The 19,785-nt window shown below is 40.1% G+C and overlaps 1 protein-coding gene across 5 annotated transcripts in view; it reads right to left on the bottom strand.

The window, feature by feature from the left end:
• Positions 1 to 2,521: 2,521 nt before the first annotated feature.
• The window catches only part of FAM161A (FAM161 centrosomal protein A), a 28,716-nt gene continuing 11,452 nt past the window's right edge, over positions 2,522 to 19,785 (bottom strand). For 3 of the 5 annotated variants that reach the window (XM_059079261.2, XM_067007545.1, XM_067007544.1), the window contains exons 2-7: positions 15,434 to 15,672; positions 12,048 to 13,211; positions 11,537 to 11,704; positions 9,824 to 9,923; positions 3,553 to 3,707; positions 2,522 to 3,093 (exon numbers count right to left, since the gene is read on the bottom strand). In XM_059079261.2, the coding sequence (XP_058935244.1) occupies positions 2,958 to 3,093; positions 3,553 to 3,707; positions 9,824 to 9,923; positions 11,537 to 11,704; positions 12,048 to 13,211; positions 15,434 to 15,672 (1,962 nt within the window). In that variant the 3' untranslated portion in view covers positions 2,522 to 2,957. Of the gene's footprint in view, positions 3,094 to 3,552; positions 3,708 to 9,823; positions 9,924 to 11,536; positions 11,705 to 12,047; positions 13,212 to 15,433; positions 15,673 to 16,409; positions 16,441 to 19,785 lie in introns of those variants that run through there. The other 2 variants (XM_067007546.1, XM_059079258.2) reach the window with 2 other exon arrangements.

Raw genomic sequence — 19,785 nt, 5'->3', positions numbered from 1 at the left:
ACTGAAGACTGGTCCTGAAAGCAAGTCCCACACACTGCCCATGAAACTGAGAAGAAACAGAACGGGGAGTAGATCCTTAGGAAGCAAGTTAACTTTTTTTTTTTTTTGCGGTATGCGGGCCTCTCACTGTTGTGGCCTCTCCCCCGTTGTGGAGCACAGTCTCTGGACGCGCAGGCTCAGCGGCCGTGGCTCACGGGCCCAAGCCGCTCCGCGGCATGTGGGATCTTCCCGGACCGGGGCACGAACCCGCGTCCCCTGCATCGGCAGGCGTACTCTCAACCACTGCACCACCAGGGAAGCCCGCAAGTTACGTTTTGAACGTTACAATTTGTGGATTGTGTTCACAGGTTCTCAATAAATTGGAAGGGAAATGTTTTTAATCCCTGTGTACTCATTTTGAAGTAATTATAAGTAAAATTAAAAACCATATTCATCTACTTACTCATCCAAGTCTTTATTAAATACCTACTGCATGTACAATCCTGTGCAAAATATTAAGGAATAAAAAGATGAATTTTTAAGTGGTGCCAACTCTCAAGGAGTTTACAATCTAATGATAGTGACAGTTTAACACAAACTTAGGAAAGGAGTTTATGATTGAACATTTGCTCTTGAGAAAAATCACCTCATTTTTAAATTTAAGGCATAAATTGCCAGTTGGAAAACACTGCTATTATATACACCTTTATTAGTTTATCATTTTTTGTTTTATGTTTTTAAACTTTTATTACCAAGCTTCATTTCCGATAAATCCTACTTGATGCTTTTCTCCTGTTTCCCACCGTCTTAAATTTATTTATTTATTTATTTATTTATTTATTTATTTATTTATTTATTTATTTATGGCTGTGTTGGGTCTTCGTTTCTGTGCGAGGGCTTTCTCCAGTTGTGGTAAGCGGAGGTCACTCTTCATCACGGTGAGCGGCCCTCTTCCTACGCGGTCTCTCTTGTTGCGGAGCACAGACTCCAGACACGCAGGCTCAGTAATTGTGGCTCACATGCCCAGTTGCTCCGCGGCATGTGGGATCTTCCCAGACTAGGGCTCGAACCCGTGTTCCCTGCATTGGCAGGCAGATTTTCAACCACTGCGCCACCAGGGAAGCCCCTAGTTCATCGTTTTTAAAGGAGGTTTATTGTTTTTAGGAAAAAAGAAGTCTTACCCAATTACATCTTTATGACTGGTTTGCATTTTTAAAACAAAAATTTGCTCAAAGAGCAAAATGATGGATTCATATAATCAAATTAACATCATGCACAGAAAGACAAGTGTGTCTGCAATAATGTGTAAAAAGTTGAGCACAACTGGGTCCCGTATTAAAGGGTCAAATCTGAATTACTCTGGAGACTTGCCTTGAACAAGTTATTATACACAATTTCATCATATATAAAACAGGGGTGATATTTAATTCCAATTAAGGTTAAAACTCAGATGCTATAATTATTTCCACCTGTCTTAATACACAGGGTTAAAAAAACAGTATAAAAACTTTTCTCATAATTTATGTATCAAAAATAAATTGTATTTTTGTTTGTTTGTTTGTTTTCTGTACGTGGGCCTTTCACTGCTGTGGCCTCTCCGGTTGTGGAGCAGAGGCTCCGGACGCGCAGGCTCAGCGGCCATGGCTCACGGGCCCAGCCGCTCCGCGGCATGTGGGATCCTCCCAGACAGGGGCACGAACCCGTATCCCCCGCATCGGCAGGCGGACTCTCAACCACTGCGCCACCAGGGAAGCCCTCAAAAATAAATTGGAATAAAAGTAGGGATAAAAGAGTAAAAGAGATGATGATGTGGCTAATTTAACAGTAACTCTCTCTTTGGCCTTGGAATTGCCACTTAGAGATTAATTTTTCTCCATTTAAAAATGGGCTTTGGGACTTCCCTGGCAGTCCAATGGTTAGGACTCTACCCTCCCAATGCAGGGGGCATGAGTTCAATCCCTGGTCGGGGAACTAAGATCCTACATGCTGCACAGCGTGGCCTAAATAAATAAATAATAAAATGGACTTTGAAGCATGTGCCCTCCCTGGGTTCTGCATACCTTTCACAACTGGCTTCTGACTGGTGCAGCAGGTCTGGTGTTGCTTTAAGGGTTGCAGACCAGGCTTGGGGTTTCTTTATCAGTCCAGTCCCATCAAACCTTTAGAAGCCTTCAGATGTATATTTATCCACACTCAATCTGATGTTAAACTTACCCAAATAACAACTTTTCTTCTTTTTCTTTTTTCTTTTTACATTTGAAAACTCTTGACTTTTATTCGTTGGCCTCTATATTCTGACATCCTCCGTTATTTAGCTTAATGGCAGCTCCCTAAGGGCATATGAAACTTGGATTTTTCAAAAAAAAACCCCACCCAGTAACTCTCAGTGCATAAATGAATGTAAATGTGCAAGTTATCTATTTTTTTCCTGTTTTATTACTTTTAAAAAATGGCTCAGATAAGAAACTTAAAATACCTAGTAAAATAAGTTTGAGGATTCATTTTGTGAGATGTACTGCAGAGAAAAAGAAGGAGCAAGTAGTATAATTTAAAAATATTTATTGATTCATGCTTTCCAGAACTTTTTTTCAAACCAAAGGCCGATACTCCCCTCTGCTCTCAATGCTAAGCAATTTTTTCCACCCAAAATGATAAAATTATGTATATTTTTATACCTAATCAGTTTGACAGCTGTGATTCTCAAACACTTTTTAAAAATAGAAGTAAGATCAAAGTTGCAAACAGACCATATGCAGTGATTTTAAAAACTGAATAGGCAAAGCCTGACTCTCACTGACCAAATGACCCATCAGCTGGATTTGGCCTTTTCAGGCTACACGAGGACTTTGCTCAAGAGACCTGCACGTATCAGACGGGTTCCCATGGAGGTCCTTAACACCACAAGTGCGGCTTCTGACACCCAATGCTGCCAACAACAGCAGGGGAACAGAGAGGAGACCCTGCCGACTGATTCAGTTTTATTCTTCAACACAATTCTCTTCTCCACTCTCTTCAGCTTTACCAGTTTCCTTGCAAGAATCTTGGCTGTTGGTATCAGTAAGATAATTTTCTTCCCCATTCTCTCTTTCTTCTATTTTTTCTTCTTCATTAAAGCTAGAGGAAGAAATTTATCAATCTTTCAAAGGAAAAATGATTTGGTTTAAAGGTAAACAAACCCTCTGTAATACACGCCATCCTGCAGTTAGTCTTCCTCAAGTGTATAAGCTCCGATTTATCAAGAGAAGTCTATAAAAGTACCAATTGGGAAAGATATTCTTCTGAGAAGTAATTTATTTCAAAACTTGATTGACTCAAACTTCATTTGAAAGCATGTTATTATTTTCATTATTTATGTCAGAAATTTAAATTATTTTACTTTAAAAACAAAATACTTCATCACCGTGTAATATTTTGAAGTGTCAAACATGTTAAAATGTCAGTATGTTTTACAATAGTTCACATGTATTCCATTAGGTAAAAGACCTTTTAAAATATTATAGAACAGAATTTTAGCTTTCTTGCAAGTAAGAATTTTTTCAAAGGTAGACCATCCAGACATCTTATATATGTTACCTTTCTTTATCTTCAGTGAAACTTTTCATCTCTTGATTGCTGAAGTACTCAAATATTTTTCCACTTTGGCCTTTTTTTGAAACAAACTCATCAGATATTCCTAGTGCTTTTAAGGTGTTAGAATAATGCTTTTCTGCTGCCATTCTTGCATTTTTCTATAGGAAAGACAAACCTTTTTAGATAAGAACAAAAGACTTTAAGTTTCCATTACAAATGTACGGGTTAAAAGTGAAAATTAAATTCAATAATCACAGTTGGTTGAGAAATATGCATACCCTCTGACCAGCAATTCCACTCCTAGGTATATGCCCAGAGAAACTCCTACATATCTGTCCAAGGAGACATACCAAAATGTTCAGAATAGTACTGTTTGTAACAACCCCAAACTGGAAACAACCTAAATATCTATCAGCAGTAGGATGGATAAATAAATTGTGGCATATTCATATAACAGACTAAAATACAGCAATGAAAATGAACTCTAGCTATATGCCACAACATGGACGGATCTCACAAGCAGCATACCACAGAAGAGTATACGTAGTATGATTCATTTACATAAAGTCCAAAAACAGGCAAAACTAAACTATGTTGTTTAGGGATAGGTACATCAGTGGTAAAACTGTAAAGAAGAACAAGGAAATGCTTATCTCAAAAGTTAGAAGGGTGGCTACCTCTAGGTGAGAAGGGTTTGATCTGGGAGGGGCACACAGGGTTGCTGGGGTACTGGCAATGCTCTAATGCTTTTAACCTGGGTAGTGGCCACATGAGTTTTGATCTATAATTATTCTTTACTTTATACTGTTTCATGACTGTTCAAGGATATCTGAAAAAAATCAGTAAGAAAATAAGTTCCTGTGATAGCTGTCAGAGAGTTCTTTATGTGTCTACTGTAAATTTTACTCTTTACAAGCCATATCTCTAATCCAACAAAGATGATAAATTCATCAATGTTGTTACCTTTATTCTGTAGAGGAAGCCAGGGATACAGCAAGAAAAACATGAATTTAGAACTGGGTTCAACTCTCCAGAATGTTACTTCCTGGCTTTGGGACCCGTGGGAGTTGTGATGACACTCTCATACCTAAAGTAAGTCAGTTGTCACAGTTCCTGAGACCACAGGATTTACAGAGACATAAGATGACTGGGGTTCTCATTAGTGCCTTGGCTTTAGTCCAATTTTATCTCCTATGAGTGGACATGAACTAGTATAGGGCCAAAAATCGTCATCTGGACCTCAAACTAAAGGAAAGTCCCGAGGAATGGCCCAGACCCAATGTACCAATGGCATCCCATCCTGGAAAGGGTGTGGAAGAGCACCCAGTCTCACCCCAAATTTAACAGATAAGTAAGATACTCCCTCCACTTTTGCTGAGGTTAAGCAGTTCGCTTAAGGTCACAGGATATAGTGAGAGGGAAAACCAAGTCTCTTAATCCTTTCCTGAGTTTTCTCCACTCCACCATGCTGCTTTCTAAGTGGTAGCGGTTATCCTGGAGTTTGAAGGTAGCCTAAAGCCTGACTTCAGCAAATCAGCGTCAGATATTTTCCTAACCCAGGGATTCCGGCATAAGGAAGGACCATGGAGTCTAGTGTTCCATGGGAGAAACCAAAATGGCAAAGACTGATTACAATGGATAAAACGATCACCAGTGCATTTCCTGACATGCTAGAAAAAAGAAGCACTCAAACTGCTCCTAAAATGCACCCACTGTGAATAATAATAATTTTTAGAAAAGTAAGTAAAGATGCAACCAGAGGCTATGAACACCAACAGACAAGACTTGGGGAACTGAAAGGCACAGCAAAGTGAGATGAGAACTATGCCCCAAAGACTGTAAAGCAGAATAAAGAAACCCCAAACGTAACCCAATGTGTTAAGAAAAATATATTCTAATTTTAAGCAAATGAAATATAAAAGATTTAAATGATACTAATCAATGTTAGTGCTTGTAAGCCCAAGCACTCACGGGAGGTAGAGGGTATATGGGGAGAGAGAACAGCATATGTGGGCCAAAGGTTGTGGAAGAAATATCAGCTATGAAACTAACCTATGTTTTCAATATTTAACATTTCTTTATGGGTTTAATTTCACACACACCACTTATTTTACCACATTTTCTCTGGTGCTTAGAAAGAGTGGGAATTCACAGCACGGTAAAACTGCTTGTTAATACTGAGACTCATCACTAGTAGTAGTGCTCTCAGCCTGGACTAATCCCAGGAAGAAACAGTTCAGTTTGGGTTCAACAAATGTTTTTCAACATCCCCTTTATGCCATACATTGTCTTAGGCTTTAAGTGCTAGGAATACAAAGATTTGACCAACACCTTTAAAAGTAACTAGCTGAGGGCTTCCCTGGTGGCGCAGTGGTTGAGAGTCCGCCTGCAGATGCAGGGGACTCGGGTTCGTGCCCCGGTCCGGGAAGATCCCACATGCCGCGGAGCGGCTGGGCCCGTGAGCCATGGCCGCTGAGCCTGCGCGTCCAGAGCCTGTGCTCCGCAACGGGAGAGGCCACAACAGTGAGAGGCCCGCGTACCGCGAAAAAAAAAAAAAGTAACTAGCTGAAAGAGAAGAGAGCATTGAACAGATTATTTCCACACAACATGTAGGAGCGAAGAGAGAGATGCACAAAAGGGTAATAAAAGAACACAGAGGAGGACGTCCCTGGTCCCTGGTGGCGCAGTGGTTAAGAATCCGTCTGCCAATGCAGGGGACTCGGGTTCAGTCCCTGGTCCGGGAAGATCCCACATGCCGCGGATCCACTAAGTCCGTGCGCCACAACTACTGAGCCCGCGCACCTAGAGCCCGTGCTCTGCAACAAGAGAAGCCACTGCAATGAGGAGCCCGTGCACCGCAACAAAGAGCAGCCCCTGCTTGTCACAACTAGAGAAAGCCCGTGCACAGCAACAAAGACCCAACGCAGCCAAAAATAAATAAATAAAAAGACTAAAATACTTCCTTTAAAAAAAAGAAAAAGAACAGAGGAAATGGCACACAACCCAACATGGGGAAACAATGCAAGAAGCGATTTTACAGTAAGCCTTGAAAGAGTAAGAGGAAAGATAGGAAGAAGCTCTAAGGGTGTTGAGAAACAGCATAAATAATGATTTCAAGTGTGAAACTAATAGTCTGGTATGGTCGGAAAGTAAAGGGTGTACAGAGTGGGGACTGGGGGCGTGCAGTGGTTGATGAACTAAAGAGGTCAACAGGGATCAGATAATAGAGGATTCTGTACACCATGCTAAGACTCGTGGACTTTCTCCCAGGAGAAAGTAGGACAGCTTAATGTTAAGTGTTTGGAAGCAGACTGACTTGGGTTCCAATCCTAGTTCCATTATTTACTAACTATAAACCTTATGAGTTACTTACTTTCTTTCAACTTCAGTTTCTTCCTCTGCAATACAGGAATACCCACCTTGCAGCATTGTTTGGAGAAGTCAATGTCAAGATCCCTTGATACCATTCAATGAAAATGAGAACGAATGGCATCAGTGAAATGGATGATTGCCACTGTTATCGGGGTTATTAACTACCTACTCAGGGTGCACGTGGTGGCAAGGGAATGGGAATAGCAAAGCCAAGACAGAATGCTTTGCCAAGACAGAATGCAAAGCAGGAAAACCAGTCAAACCATTATAACTCAGATAGGAAATAACAGAGGTTTCACCTAGCATTTCACATTAGAAATGGAGAAAGGTAGATGCAAAAGTTATTTAGAAAGGAACTTGTCACATCTCTCAGTGACAACTGAATGGAGAGAAAAAGAGGTTCCCAGTTATCTAAATTGCGGCCCAACAGAAACATGAACTCAAAGAGGAAGATCTAGTTTGGGGCAAGATGAATGTAAGACGCCTGTGGGAAACCTGGGTAGATACATCCAGACAAGTGGACATAAAACCTGCAGTTGGGTGCTGGAGATAACTACTTAGAGGCGAAAGTCAATCACTTTATGCTGAGTAACACAGAAGAGCTTAATATAATTTTTTTCCCCTAAAGTTGAAACTGAGATATGAAAAACAAAAAACCCATCCCTTAAAATGAAAAGCATTACATAAAATTATACCCAAATCAGTCAGTAAAGGGTTCCCATAACTTTGAGAGGCTGTAATATGTAGATTTACCCATAACACATGTCCTTTGTCCTCAGTGAGTCACTGACACAGGCGGTCCTATAAGGACACTCATCTGTCCCAGACACTTGCTGGCAGGAAGCTCCAAATGCAACAGCTTGAAATTCACAACACAGCACCTGTAACCTCCAGGGATTTTGTCCATTGTTAAAGCATGTCGCCCATAGGAGCCCCTCCCTTATGGATACAAAGGGGAAGAGCATCTGAAATTGACAAATCTCTCTTAAGGGAAAGACTGTAAAACTGAGTATAAATCTAGTAAAATCAGAATTCATTGTCCATAGGATCAAAGTATTTTTTCTGATAAAAAGGAAGTGCTTCTCACAGACATAGAAAACAAACTATGGTTACCAAATTGGGGGAGGAGGGATAAGTCAGGAAGTGAGATTAACAGATACACACTACTTTATATAAAACAGATAAACAACAAGGTCCTACTGTATAGCACAGGGAACTATATTCAATATCTTGTAATTACCTATAATGGAAAAGAATCTGAAAAAGAATATACATATACACACGCATATACATATATAACTGAATCACTTTGCTATATACCAGAAACTAAAACCACATTGTAAATCAACTATACTTCAATTTTTTTAAAAAGGAAGTCCTTTCGGTAATTGTAGATAAGACTAAAAATTATAGACTCACTTAAAAAAACTGATCAACAAAATGAAAAGGCAAAAAAAAAAAAAAGAAAAAAAAAGAAAAGGCAACCTAAAACAAATAATCAAACTTTAAAATGGGCAAGAGATCTGAATAGACATTTTTTCAAAGAGGATATTCAAATGACCAACAGGCACATGAAAAGGTGCTCAGCATCACTAACCATTAGGGAAATGAAATCAAAACCACAGTGAGATATCACCTCATACCTGTTACAATGGCTAGTCTCAAAAGACAAGACATAACAAATTCTGGTCAGGATGTAGAGAAAAGGGAACCCTTGTGTGCTGTTCATGGGAAAGTAAATTGGTGCAGCCATTACGGAAAACAGTATAGAGGTTCCTCAAAAACTTAAAAATAGAACTACTACACAGTCCAGCAATTCTACTCCCAGGTATTTATCTAAAGAAAATGAAATCACTATGTTGATTCACTGCAGCATTATAGACAATAGTTAAGATGTGGCAACAACCCAAATGGCCGTCAAAAGATGAATGGATAAAGAAAATGTGGAATCTATATATATATACACACACACACACAAACACACACACACACACACACACACACACACACACAATGGAATATTATTCGGCCATAAAAAAGGAAAACCTGCTATTTGTGACAATACAGATGGACCTTGAGGGCATTATGCTAAGGGAAGTAAGTCAGACAGAGAAGGACAAATACTATATGATCTGATTTATGCCTGGAATCTAAATACACACACACACAACTCATAGAAAAGGAGATCAGATTTGTGGTTACTGGAGGAATTGGATGAAGGTGTCAAAAGGTACAAACTTCCAGTTATAAGATAAATAAGTGCTGGGGGTGTGACGTACAGCATGGTGACTACAGCTAACACTGCTGTGTGGCATATTTGAAAGTTGCTAAGAGAGTAGGTCCTAAAAGTTCTCATCACAAGGAAAAGAAATTTTTTTGGTAACAATATGAGGTGATAGATGTTAACTAAACATACTGTAGCAATCATTTCCTAATATACGTATGTCATTATGCTGTATACCTTAAACTTATACCTGTTCTATGTCAATTTTATCCCAAGAAAACTGAAAAAAAAAACTGGCAGAAATAAATCTGATTCAATTAGCCATTTTGTTTCATTTTTTAATTTTTCAAAGACTTCCAAAACTCACCTTAATATTTGGCCAAGTTGGTAGTGAAAAAAGACTAGCCATTAAAAACAGGTTGTGAAATTATTATTTTGAAAATGATTCGATTAGCAGCATGTTCTTTATCAAGCTTACGAGCCTCATCAAGATTCAATGTTCAGATTTAAGCAAAACTACTTACTTGACTGATGTGATGAAGCTGTCACAGAAATAATACTGTCTCAGTAAATTATATAACACATAAGAAAAATGGACTATAAAAATTAGGAGATAGAGATGTTAAAAAAAAAAAGGAAAGAAGCTGACAATAGTTCTCAAATTCCAACAAACACAACCTGAGCAACTCTTTCAAATAGCAGTGGCCTGTTTTTTAATTTTTCTTCTCTTTCTTCTAGTTCTTGTCGGTATTCTCTCATCCTTTCTTTTTCACTCTTTCTAAAATCAAATAAAAGGAATGGAATTTTTAAAAGAAATAAGAACTTGCACATATAACATTTAGCGTAGATGACAAATCAGAAATTAAGTCATGAGCACAGTTTATCACTTTCTTTTCTAGACTGGTAAATTTTTATGGAATGGAAAGTAAAAATTCTAGGTTCTGAGAGCACACATTTTACATCCCGGGAACAGTCTGGGTACTTTGAGGTTCCTGAAATCTTCAAAGCATAATGGATTCAGTGGCTTCAAACTGGCTTGAGGAGATAAATGAATGTCCCCTTATCTCATTTATAAGTATTTATAAACCAAAAAAGTTTGGTCCAAATTTGGTATCTTCTCTTTAAGGAATTTCTTCTGAAAACAAGACCTTGCTCTTCTTTTTTCCCCTAAATGATATCTCCTATAGGTTGATGGCACAGTTAATTAAATGGGAGCAGGGCAGGGGAGAAATGGGGAGTATGGGAATACTGCATAGAGAGGAACAGGAAGCAAAATACATAAATTCACAGTAAGTATACTTACTATTTGAACCAGATCCTATAATAAATTAAATTATGCTACTTTCTCTATGTAAAATACACTAATTCTACCAAGATCATAAGACTTCATGGATTAGAAAAAATAATTATACCATAAAATGATAATTATGCTTAACTATACACAATTTAGCATTATGGAAAATCCCGTTTACTTTCTAAGGTTGACCAGTATATTTCTAACGAATATTTTGCTCAAGTTCATCAAATCAAGCTCCTTCTATCAATGAATTACATTGATACACATTATAAGGAATGTATACATAACATCTGTTACAAAGGAATATAATAATTATTATACATAATATACATTTTAAAAGGAACACTCAATTAAAAGCAAATATAGATTTGGGGGTACTTATAAATCAGATTAAAAATTAATAAATCATATTACTTACCCAGCTTTGAGGGAGATATTTTACTACTTAAACATGAACATTTTTATGTTGCAACATAAAAATGTTCCTCTGGAACACTGATTTTCAAACTTTGTACTGCAGAATTGCAGCATGTAATACATACTACTAAACCTTAACACACATGTTAACTGACACACCACATAACTGATGTTAACATCAATGTGTTAATTTGTGCTATCAAATTTCATGCAGACCTTAGAACAAAGCTCTCTGACATATCTGTTTATTGAAGAATATTCTGAGATTACATGGCAAGCTGTTAAAAAGAGCTTTATCTGTGTGAATCAAGATTTTTCTCAATATTGCACTGTGCAATAAGAAATAATAAGAAAAAGTTTAGATGCTGATGTAAGATTACAGCTGAACCATGGCCACAATATGTTTCTGTTCATCAACATGGCGTCATGGTCCTGGAGTCAGTATACATGTTGGTTCTCACCACAAAGTGAGTGAGTAAGTATGAGTGTGTGTGTGTGTGTGTGTGTGTGTGTGTGTGTGCGCGCGTGTAAGTTAACTATAAGTAACTGATAGTAACTTGAATCCAGAAACTGAAATACTAATACTATTATTAATTTGTTCATATATTGGGGGTCCACTGATTAAAAAAAAAGTTTGAAAACCAATGATCTGGAGGGTCAGGATTCTCTCATGATACCTGAGAGATTTTATTCTGGATTTAGACATTTGAGCTAAACTCTGATGTGAGTCATAAGCCTTAGCCCGGGTTGTCAAGAGTTTCTGCAATTCTTTCATTCTTTGCTTCTGCTTAGTTAGGATCCGATTTCTCTCTTCTTCCAACATTTTCTTTTCCTCAAGTGATCTCCTGAGGGCAACAAACTAAGGCTTAATTCACTTTAAGCCAATGAGAATGTTGTTTAGCAAAGACTTAACACGGGATAATTCAACTGTTGAAAAAAAGGGGCAACCTTCTGATAAGGATCTGAGTTGTAATTAGAAAATCAATAGGGTGACTGTAACCTTTTCTAGCCCCAAAGATTCATAAAATGGAAAATACATTCATTCCTTAGAAGAACACCCCCTGGCAAAATGTTCTATATTATATAGTAAAATATGTTACCAGATAAAATAACATCATATTTTCAAATTCCCAAATACAAAATCAATGGAGCAACCATGAGTCAATCAGTGCTGTATCAGTTATTCACCTTGTGGCTTGTTCTCTTCCCCTGGAGGACACCGTGGGCATGGGAGGGTTGCAGCTACAAGGCACAGGTTTTCCATTTGTACTTCTTACTGGTGACCTGCGCCTTGGAGACAGATAAGGCCAACGTGTTTCTTTTAAATTCTCTTCATCTGCTTCAATATCTGCCAAGATTTTCTCTCTTTTAGTGGATGCATGTGAGGCTGCATGAAGGTCAGATGGTTCACAGACTGTCAGGGATTTTGGACACTTCTGTTCTGAGTGATGTTTCTGATATCTCTCAGGAAGGTCTTCAGAATCAGCAGTCTGGCACCTAACCTTGTGTTTACACTTGGACTTTTCAGCCTGTTCAGGACACTTGGGCTTCCTTGTAGCATAACTTCTGTGAGCTGGACTACAAGGCAGAGGGGATGAATTCTGTAAAAAGTCTTGGGTTCTCTGCTGCGTCCTAATGTTTCTATAGAGCTCTTCTGTTAACTTGTCATTGATAGTTGTACCATAAGTAGATCGAGGTATCGGTCTGGCTTTAAATTGGTTTGTTTTCTTTTTAGACTTAAAAAAGTCTTTCAGCTGCTTTTCCCGAATTTGCTTCTGTTCCTCCCTTGCAATAAACTGAAACGGCTTTTGCGAGGCCAAAAGGGCTTCTTTGTTTTTCTCCTTCATAGACCTCCTCCGTTCTTCATTTTGCTTGACTATATCATGATAAAGGGGGAGAAAGACGAATGCAGGAACTGGGTTGGCTCGGAATTTTTTCTTACACTCTGATTCTTCTTCTTGTTTCTTGAGCAGTTTGCGTGCCATTTCAATATCTGATTTAGATTTCATGTTCTCTTCTTTTTTCTTCTGCTCTCTAATCATCATTTGAAAAGGCTCAGGTACTGTAATCTTTGGCACCCATTCTTTTGGCTTCTTTTTTTTTTTTTTGAGTGCTGGCAAGTCAGCATCTTCAACCTGAATATAATCTTCAACAGAGAAGTTTGTCCACATGTTGCTGATGAGCTCCTTAGCATAGGTCATCATTCTGCTTTTCTCAGAATACTCTTTTTCTACGTTGGGCAACTCATCTTCAGAGAAAGACACAATCAAGGAGGAAGACTGACCTAAATCAGGTTCTGAAATTGATGTCATTAATGAAACAGGATGATGAGAGCTCTTTTCTGATACAGACCTAAGTAAATGAGAAGAATAATTAGGTTACTCTTTCAGCTGCATGTGACCAAATATAAAAATTAAGAACTACATAATTTCTAAGATCAAGTCAAAATCAGTTAGAAAATAGGAGCTGGATAGGGCTTGTGGAAATTATCAATTTTTTTTTAGAACAGAGCCTGGGAGATGCCTATAAATGATCTAGTTTTACTCCCTCATTTTACAGGGCAGGAACCTAAGACAGCAGAGGCTCCTTGGGTCTAATCACTATTGAATTCTCCACACATTTTCCAGAGTCACCATCTTAAAACATATATCTGATCACATCACTCTCCTTCCTGAAACTTTCCCATGATTTGTCATTATTACAAAGTCTAGATTATAGGGACTTCCCTGGTGGCACAGTGGTTAAGAATCCGCCTGCCAATGCAGGGGACACGGGTTCGAGCCCTGGTCCGGGAAGATCCCATATGCCGCGGAGCAACTAAGCCTGTGAGCCACAACTACTGAAGCTTGTGTGCCACAACTACTGAGCCTGCGCTCTAGAGCCCATGAGTCACAACTACTGATCCCATGTGCCACAACTACTGAAGCCAACATGCCCTAGAGCCTGTGCTCCACAACAAGAGAAGCCACTGCAATGAGAAGCCCATGCACCGCAACGAAGACTAGCCCCTGCTCGCTGCAACTAGAGAAAGCCTGTGCGCAGCAATGAAGACCCAATGCAGCCCCCCCACATTTTATTAATTGAAAAAAGAAAAGTCTGGATTTTAAAGCCCTTCAAGACTAGCCCCTGCCTTCCTTTCCAGTTTCACCTCTTGCCTCTCCCTACCCCGTCACCATTCTTAAGTGAGATCCAATCACAGGGGGCTTCCCTGGTGGTGCAGTGGTTAAGAATCCACCTGCCAATGCAGGAGACACAGGTTTGAGCCCTGGTCTGGGAAGATCCCACATGCCATGGAGCAACTAAGCCTGTGTGCCACAACTACTGAGCCTGCACTCTAGAGCCCACGAGCCACAACTACTGAGCCTACGCATCTAGAGACTGTGCTCCGAAACAAGAGAAGCCACCACAATGAGAAGCCTGCGCAACGCAACGAAGAGTAGCCCCCACTCGCCGCAAATAGAGAAAGCCTGTGTGCAGCAATGAAGACCCAACGCAGCCAAAAAAAATAAATAAATAAAATCCAATCACAGGGGACTTCCCTGGTGGTCCAGTGGTTAAGAATCTGCCTTCCAATACAGGGGGATGCGAATTTGATCCCTGGTGGGGGAACTAAGACCCCACATGCCTCGGGGCAACTAAGCCTACGCACTGCAACTAGGGAACCCGTGCACCGCAACTACTGAGCTCACGAGCTCTGGAACCCCTGCGCCATACCTAGAAAAGCCTGCACACCTGCCACGAAGAAGAACCTGTGCGCCACAACGGAGACACAGCACAAGGAAAAAAAAGATCCAATCATGGGAAGTTCCTCACACACACGGTGATTTCTCACGGCACCATGCCTTGGCACACGTGGTTCCTGCTGCCTAGAAGGCCACTCCTTGCTTCCTACATCTGCTTCAGCTATTTCTCCTTCAAGACTGAACTCAGATACAACACTCGATGTGCCTGTATCCCTCCACTGACACCTTGACATGATCAACTGCTCTTCCTCTGTCTCCATGACACTCTGTTACACCATGTTGTGTGTTTGGATCTCAGCTAGTCTTTGACCTCCTTGAGGGCATCTTGATTTTGACTCCTCGGTGCCCAGACAAGGTCTGGCACACAGGAGATGCACAATCAGAGCTGACCAACTCAAGTTTCAAAAGAAGCAAGTTTATGGCAAAAATGACTATTTTGAAAACTTAAATCAGATCTATGTCTTAGCTCTGAACCTTCTGTACTATATCTTTACTGAGCTCATATTAATCCACATATTATAAAAAAAGGGCTTTTAAAGTTAAATTTTAATATTCATCATTTGAAAATGGCCCAGACTAAATATTCTGATACATGTCTAAGAATGGTGGGTCAGAGAGAAAAGAACAAAGGGCCACCAAATGACCCTCAAGGCAAGAAGCCACCTAATAGGTTGATAAGCCATCAAACAATCTGAATAAAATCTCAGCTCTGTATATCATTAAAAGCACAAAGGGATATTTGAGAGAAAATATTCTGAAATAATTTTGTTCTGCACTTTTAAGTATACATTTTACTTTACAGTCCACAAATAACATTATGTACAAACTTACCTGGAAGAGACACTAGCAGCTTCTTCCATGGTGATCGCTGGCTGAACTTCCTTTAAATTTAACTTATTCTGGTACATTTTCTCTAACTTTGCCATAGTTTCCATGTGGGCTGCCTTCAGCTCTTCTAGTTTCCTGAAGTACTCTTCATTAGAGTGGTAAATATCAGAAAAGTCCACAAAATCCTCACAGCTTATACGTTTTTGTTCATTTACCCCAGAAATGTTCGTGTTAAAATCAGCCTGGTAGGAGGAAAAAACCTGTTATATGATGTCTGGAATTGAAAGACAAATTAAGTTGACACCGGTTCCCAATGCTGCTTTTTAAAAAGTCCACTTAAGTAGGTTATATGTTACTTGTGGACTATGTACATGTAACAGATTATAAGTTACTTGTGGGCTATGCACATTTTCTCCTAATAACATTTTATGAAGAACAAGAGAGAGAGACCAAGTTGCCAGAAAATAAATGTTATTTAATACATTTTATAAAGGATGGTTAGATTCCCAGATCATGTACTAACCCATACACTATAGTAGGATCAAGCCAAACCACCCTTTATAAAGAGCCTCCTTCTGGAGGAGCTTCAAGATGGCAGAAGAGTAAGACGCAGAGATCACCTTCCTCCCCACAAATACATCAGAAATACATCTACATGTGTAATAGCTCCTACAGAACACCTATTGAACGCTGGCAGAAGGCCTCAGTCCTCCGAAAAGGCAAGAAACTCCCCAGGTACCTGGGTAGAGCAAAAGAAAAAAGAAAAAACAGAGACAAAAGAATAGGGACAGGACCTGCACCTCGGGGAGGGAGCTGTGAAGGAGGAAAAGTTTCCATACACTAGAAGTCCCTTCGCGGGTGGAGACTGCGGGTGGCGGAGGGGGGAGCTTCGGAGCCATGGAGGAGAGCGAGCAATAGGGGTGTGGAGGGCAAAGCGAAGAGATTCCCGCACAGAGGACAGATGCCGACCGGCACTCACCGGACCGAGAGGCTTGTCTGCTCACCCGCCGGGGTGGGCGGGGGCTGGGAGCTGAGGCTCGGGCTTCGGTCGGATCCCAGGGAGATGACTGGGGTTGGCAGCATGAACACAGCCTGAAGGGGTTAGTGCGCCACAGCTAGCTGGGAGGGAGTCTGGGAAAAAATCTGGAGCTGCCGAAGAGGCAAGAGACTTTTTCTTGCCTCTTTGTTTCCTGGTGCATGAGGAGAGGGGATTAAGAGCGCCCGCCGCTTAAAGGAGCTCCACAGACGGGCGCAAGCCACGCTCTGAGCGCGGACCCCAGAGACGGACATGAGATGCTAAGCCTGCTGCTGCCGCCACCAAGAAGCCTGTGTGCAAGCACACTTACCCATGCCTCCCCTCCCAGGAACCTGTGCAGCCCGCCACTGCCAGGGTCCCATGATCCAGGGACAACTTCCCCGAGAGAATGCATGGTGCGCCTCAGGCTGGTGCAACGTCACGCCGGCCTCTGCAGCAGCAAGCTCGCCCCACATCCATACCCCTCCCTCTCCCCAGCCTGAGTGAGCCAGAGCCCCCGAAGCAGCTGCTCCTTTAACCCTGTCCTGTCTGAGTGAAGAACAGACGCCCTCAGGCGACCGACACACAGAGGCGGGTCCAAATCCAAAGCTGAACACCGGGAGCTGTAAGAACAAAGAAGAGAAAGGAGAATCTCTCCCAGCAGCCTCAGGAGCAGCGGATTAAATCTCCACAATCAACCTGATGTACCCTGCATCTGTGGAATACCTGAATAGACAACGAATCATCCCAAATTGAGGAGGTGGACTTTGGGAGCAAAGATATATATATTTTTTAACCTTTTTCTCTTTTTGTGAGTGTGTAAGTGAATGCTTCTGTGTTTGATTTTGTCTTTATAGCTTTACTTTTACCATTTGTCCTAGGGTTCTGTCTTTCCATTTACTGTGTTTTTTTTTAAATTACTTAAAAAATTTTTTTTCTTAATAATCATTTTTTATCTTAATAACTTTATTTTACTTTATTTTATTTTATCTTCTTTCTCTCTTTCTTTCTATTTTTTCTCTCTTTTATTCTGAGCCGTGCGGATGAAAGGCTCTTGGTGCTCCAGCCAGGCATCAGGGCTGTGCCTCTGAGGTGGGAGAGCCAAGTTCAGGACACTGGTCCACAACAGACCTCCCAGTTCCACGTAATATCAAACGGCGAAAATCTCCCAGAGATCTCCATCTCAACGCCAAGACCCAGCTTCACTCAACGACCAGCAAACTACAGTGCTGGACACCCAATGCCAAACAACTAGCAAGAAAGGAACACATCCCCATCCATTAGCAGAGAGGCTGCCTGATATCATAATAAGGCCACAGACACTCCAAAACATACCACCAGACGTGGACCTGCCCACCAGAAAGACAAGATCCAGCTTCATCCACCAGAACAGAGGCACTAGTCCCCTCCACCAGGAAGCCTACACAACCTACTGAACCAACCTTAGCCACTGGGGACAGACACCAAAAACAACGGGAACTACGAACCTGCAGCCTGCGAAAAGGAGACCCCAAACACAGTAAGTTAAGCAAAATGAGAAGACAGAAAAATACACAGCAGATGGAAGGAGCAAGGCAAAAACCCACCAGACTTAACAAATGAAAGGAAATAGGCAGTCTACCTGAAAAAGAATTCAGAATAATGATAGTAAAGATGATCCAAAATCTTGGAAATAGAATAGAGAAATTACAAGAAATGTTTAACAAGGACCTAGAAGAACTAAAGAGCAAACAAACAGTGATGAACAACACAATAAATGAAATTAAAAATTCTCTAGAGGGGATCAATAGCAGAATGACTGAGGCAGAAGAACGGATAAGTGACCTGGAAGATAAAATAGTGGAAATAACTACTGCAGAGCAGAATAAAGAAAAAAGAATGAAAATAATTGAGGACAGTCTCAGACCTCTGGGACAATATTAAACATGCCAATATTTGAATTATAGGGGTCCCAGAAGAAAAAGAGAAAAAGAAAGGGACTGAGAAAATATTTGAAGAGATTATAGTTGAAGATTTCCCTAATATGGGAAAGGAAATAGTTAATCAAGTCCAGGAAGCACAGAGAGTCCCATACAGGATAAACACGCCAAGACGCATATTAATCAAACTATCAAAAATTAAATACAAAGAAAAAATATTAAAAGCAGCAAGGGAAAAACAACAAATAACACACAAGGGAATCCCCATAAGTTTAACAGCTGATCTTTCAGCAGAAACTCTACAAGCCAGAAGGAAGTGGCAGGACATATTTAAAGTGATGAAGGAGAAAAACCTACAACCAAGATTACTCTACCCAGCAAGGATCTCATTCAGATTTGATGGAGAAATTAAAACCTTTACAGACAAGCAAAATCTAAGAGAATTCAGCACCACCAAACAAGCTTTACAACAACTGCTAAAGGAACTTCTCTAGGCAGGAAACACAAGAGAAGAAAAAGACCTACAATAACAAACCCAAAACAATTAAGAAAATGGTAATAGGAATATACATATCGATAATTAGCTTAAATGTAAATGGATTAAATTTTCCAACCAAAAGGCATAGACTGGCTGAATGGATACACAAACAAGACCTGTATATATGCTGTCTACAAGACACCCACTTCAAACCTAGGGACACATACAGACTGAAAGTGAGGGGATGGAAAAAGATATTCCATGCAAATGGAAATCAAAATAAACCTAGAGTAGCAATTCTTATATCAGACAAAATAGACTTTAAAACAAAGACTATTACAAGAGAGAAAGAAGGACACTACATAATGATCAAAGGATCAATCCAAGAAGATATAATAATTGTAAATATTTATGCACCCAACATAGGAGCACCTCAATACATGAGGCAAATACTAACAGCCATAAAAGGGGAAATCGACAGTAACACAATCACAGTAGGGGACTGTAATACCCCACTTTCACCAATGGACAGATCATCCAAAATGAAAATAAATAAGGAAACACAAGCTTTAAATGATACATTAAACAAGATGCACTTAATTGACATTTATAGGACATTTCATCCAAAAACAACAGAATACACATTCTTCTCAAGTTCTCATGGAATATTCTCCAGGATAGATCATATCTTGGGTCACAAATCAAGCCTTGGTAAATTTTAGAAAATTGAACATACCAGGCATCTTTTCCGACCACAATGCTATGAGGTTAGATATCAATTACAGGAAGAAATCTGTAAAAAATACAAACACATGGAGGCTAAACAATACACTACTTAGTAACCAACAGATCACTGAAGAAATCAAAGAGAAAATCAAAAAATACCTAGAAACAAATGACAATGAAAACACGACAACCCAAAACCTTTGGGATGCAGCAAAAG

This window comes from Kogia breviceps, chromosome 11 (genome assembly GCF_026419965.1).
Source record: "Kogia breviceps isolate mKogBre1 chromosome 11, mKogBre1 haplotype 1, whole genome shotgun sequence".
NCBI lineage: Eukaryota > Metazoa > Chordata > Mammalia > Artiodactyla > Physeteridae > Kogia > Kogia breviceps.
Note: the sequence above shows the minus strand (reverse complement) of the source record. Positions and strands in the feature narration are given on the sequence as shown.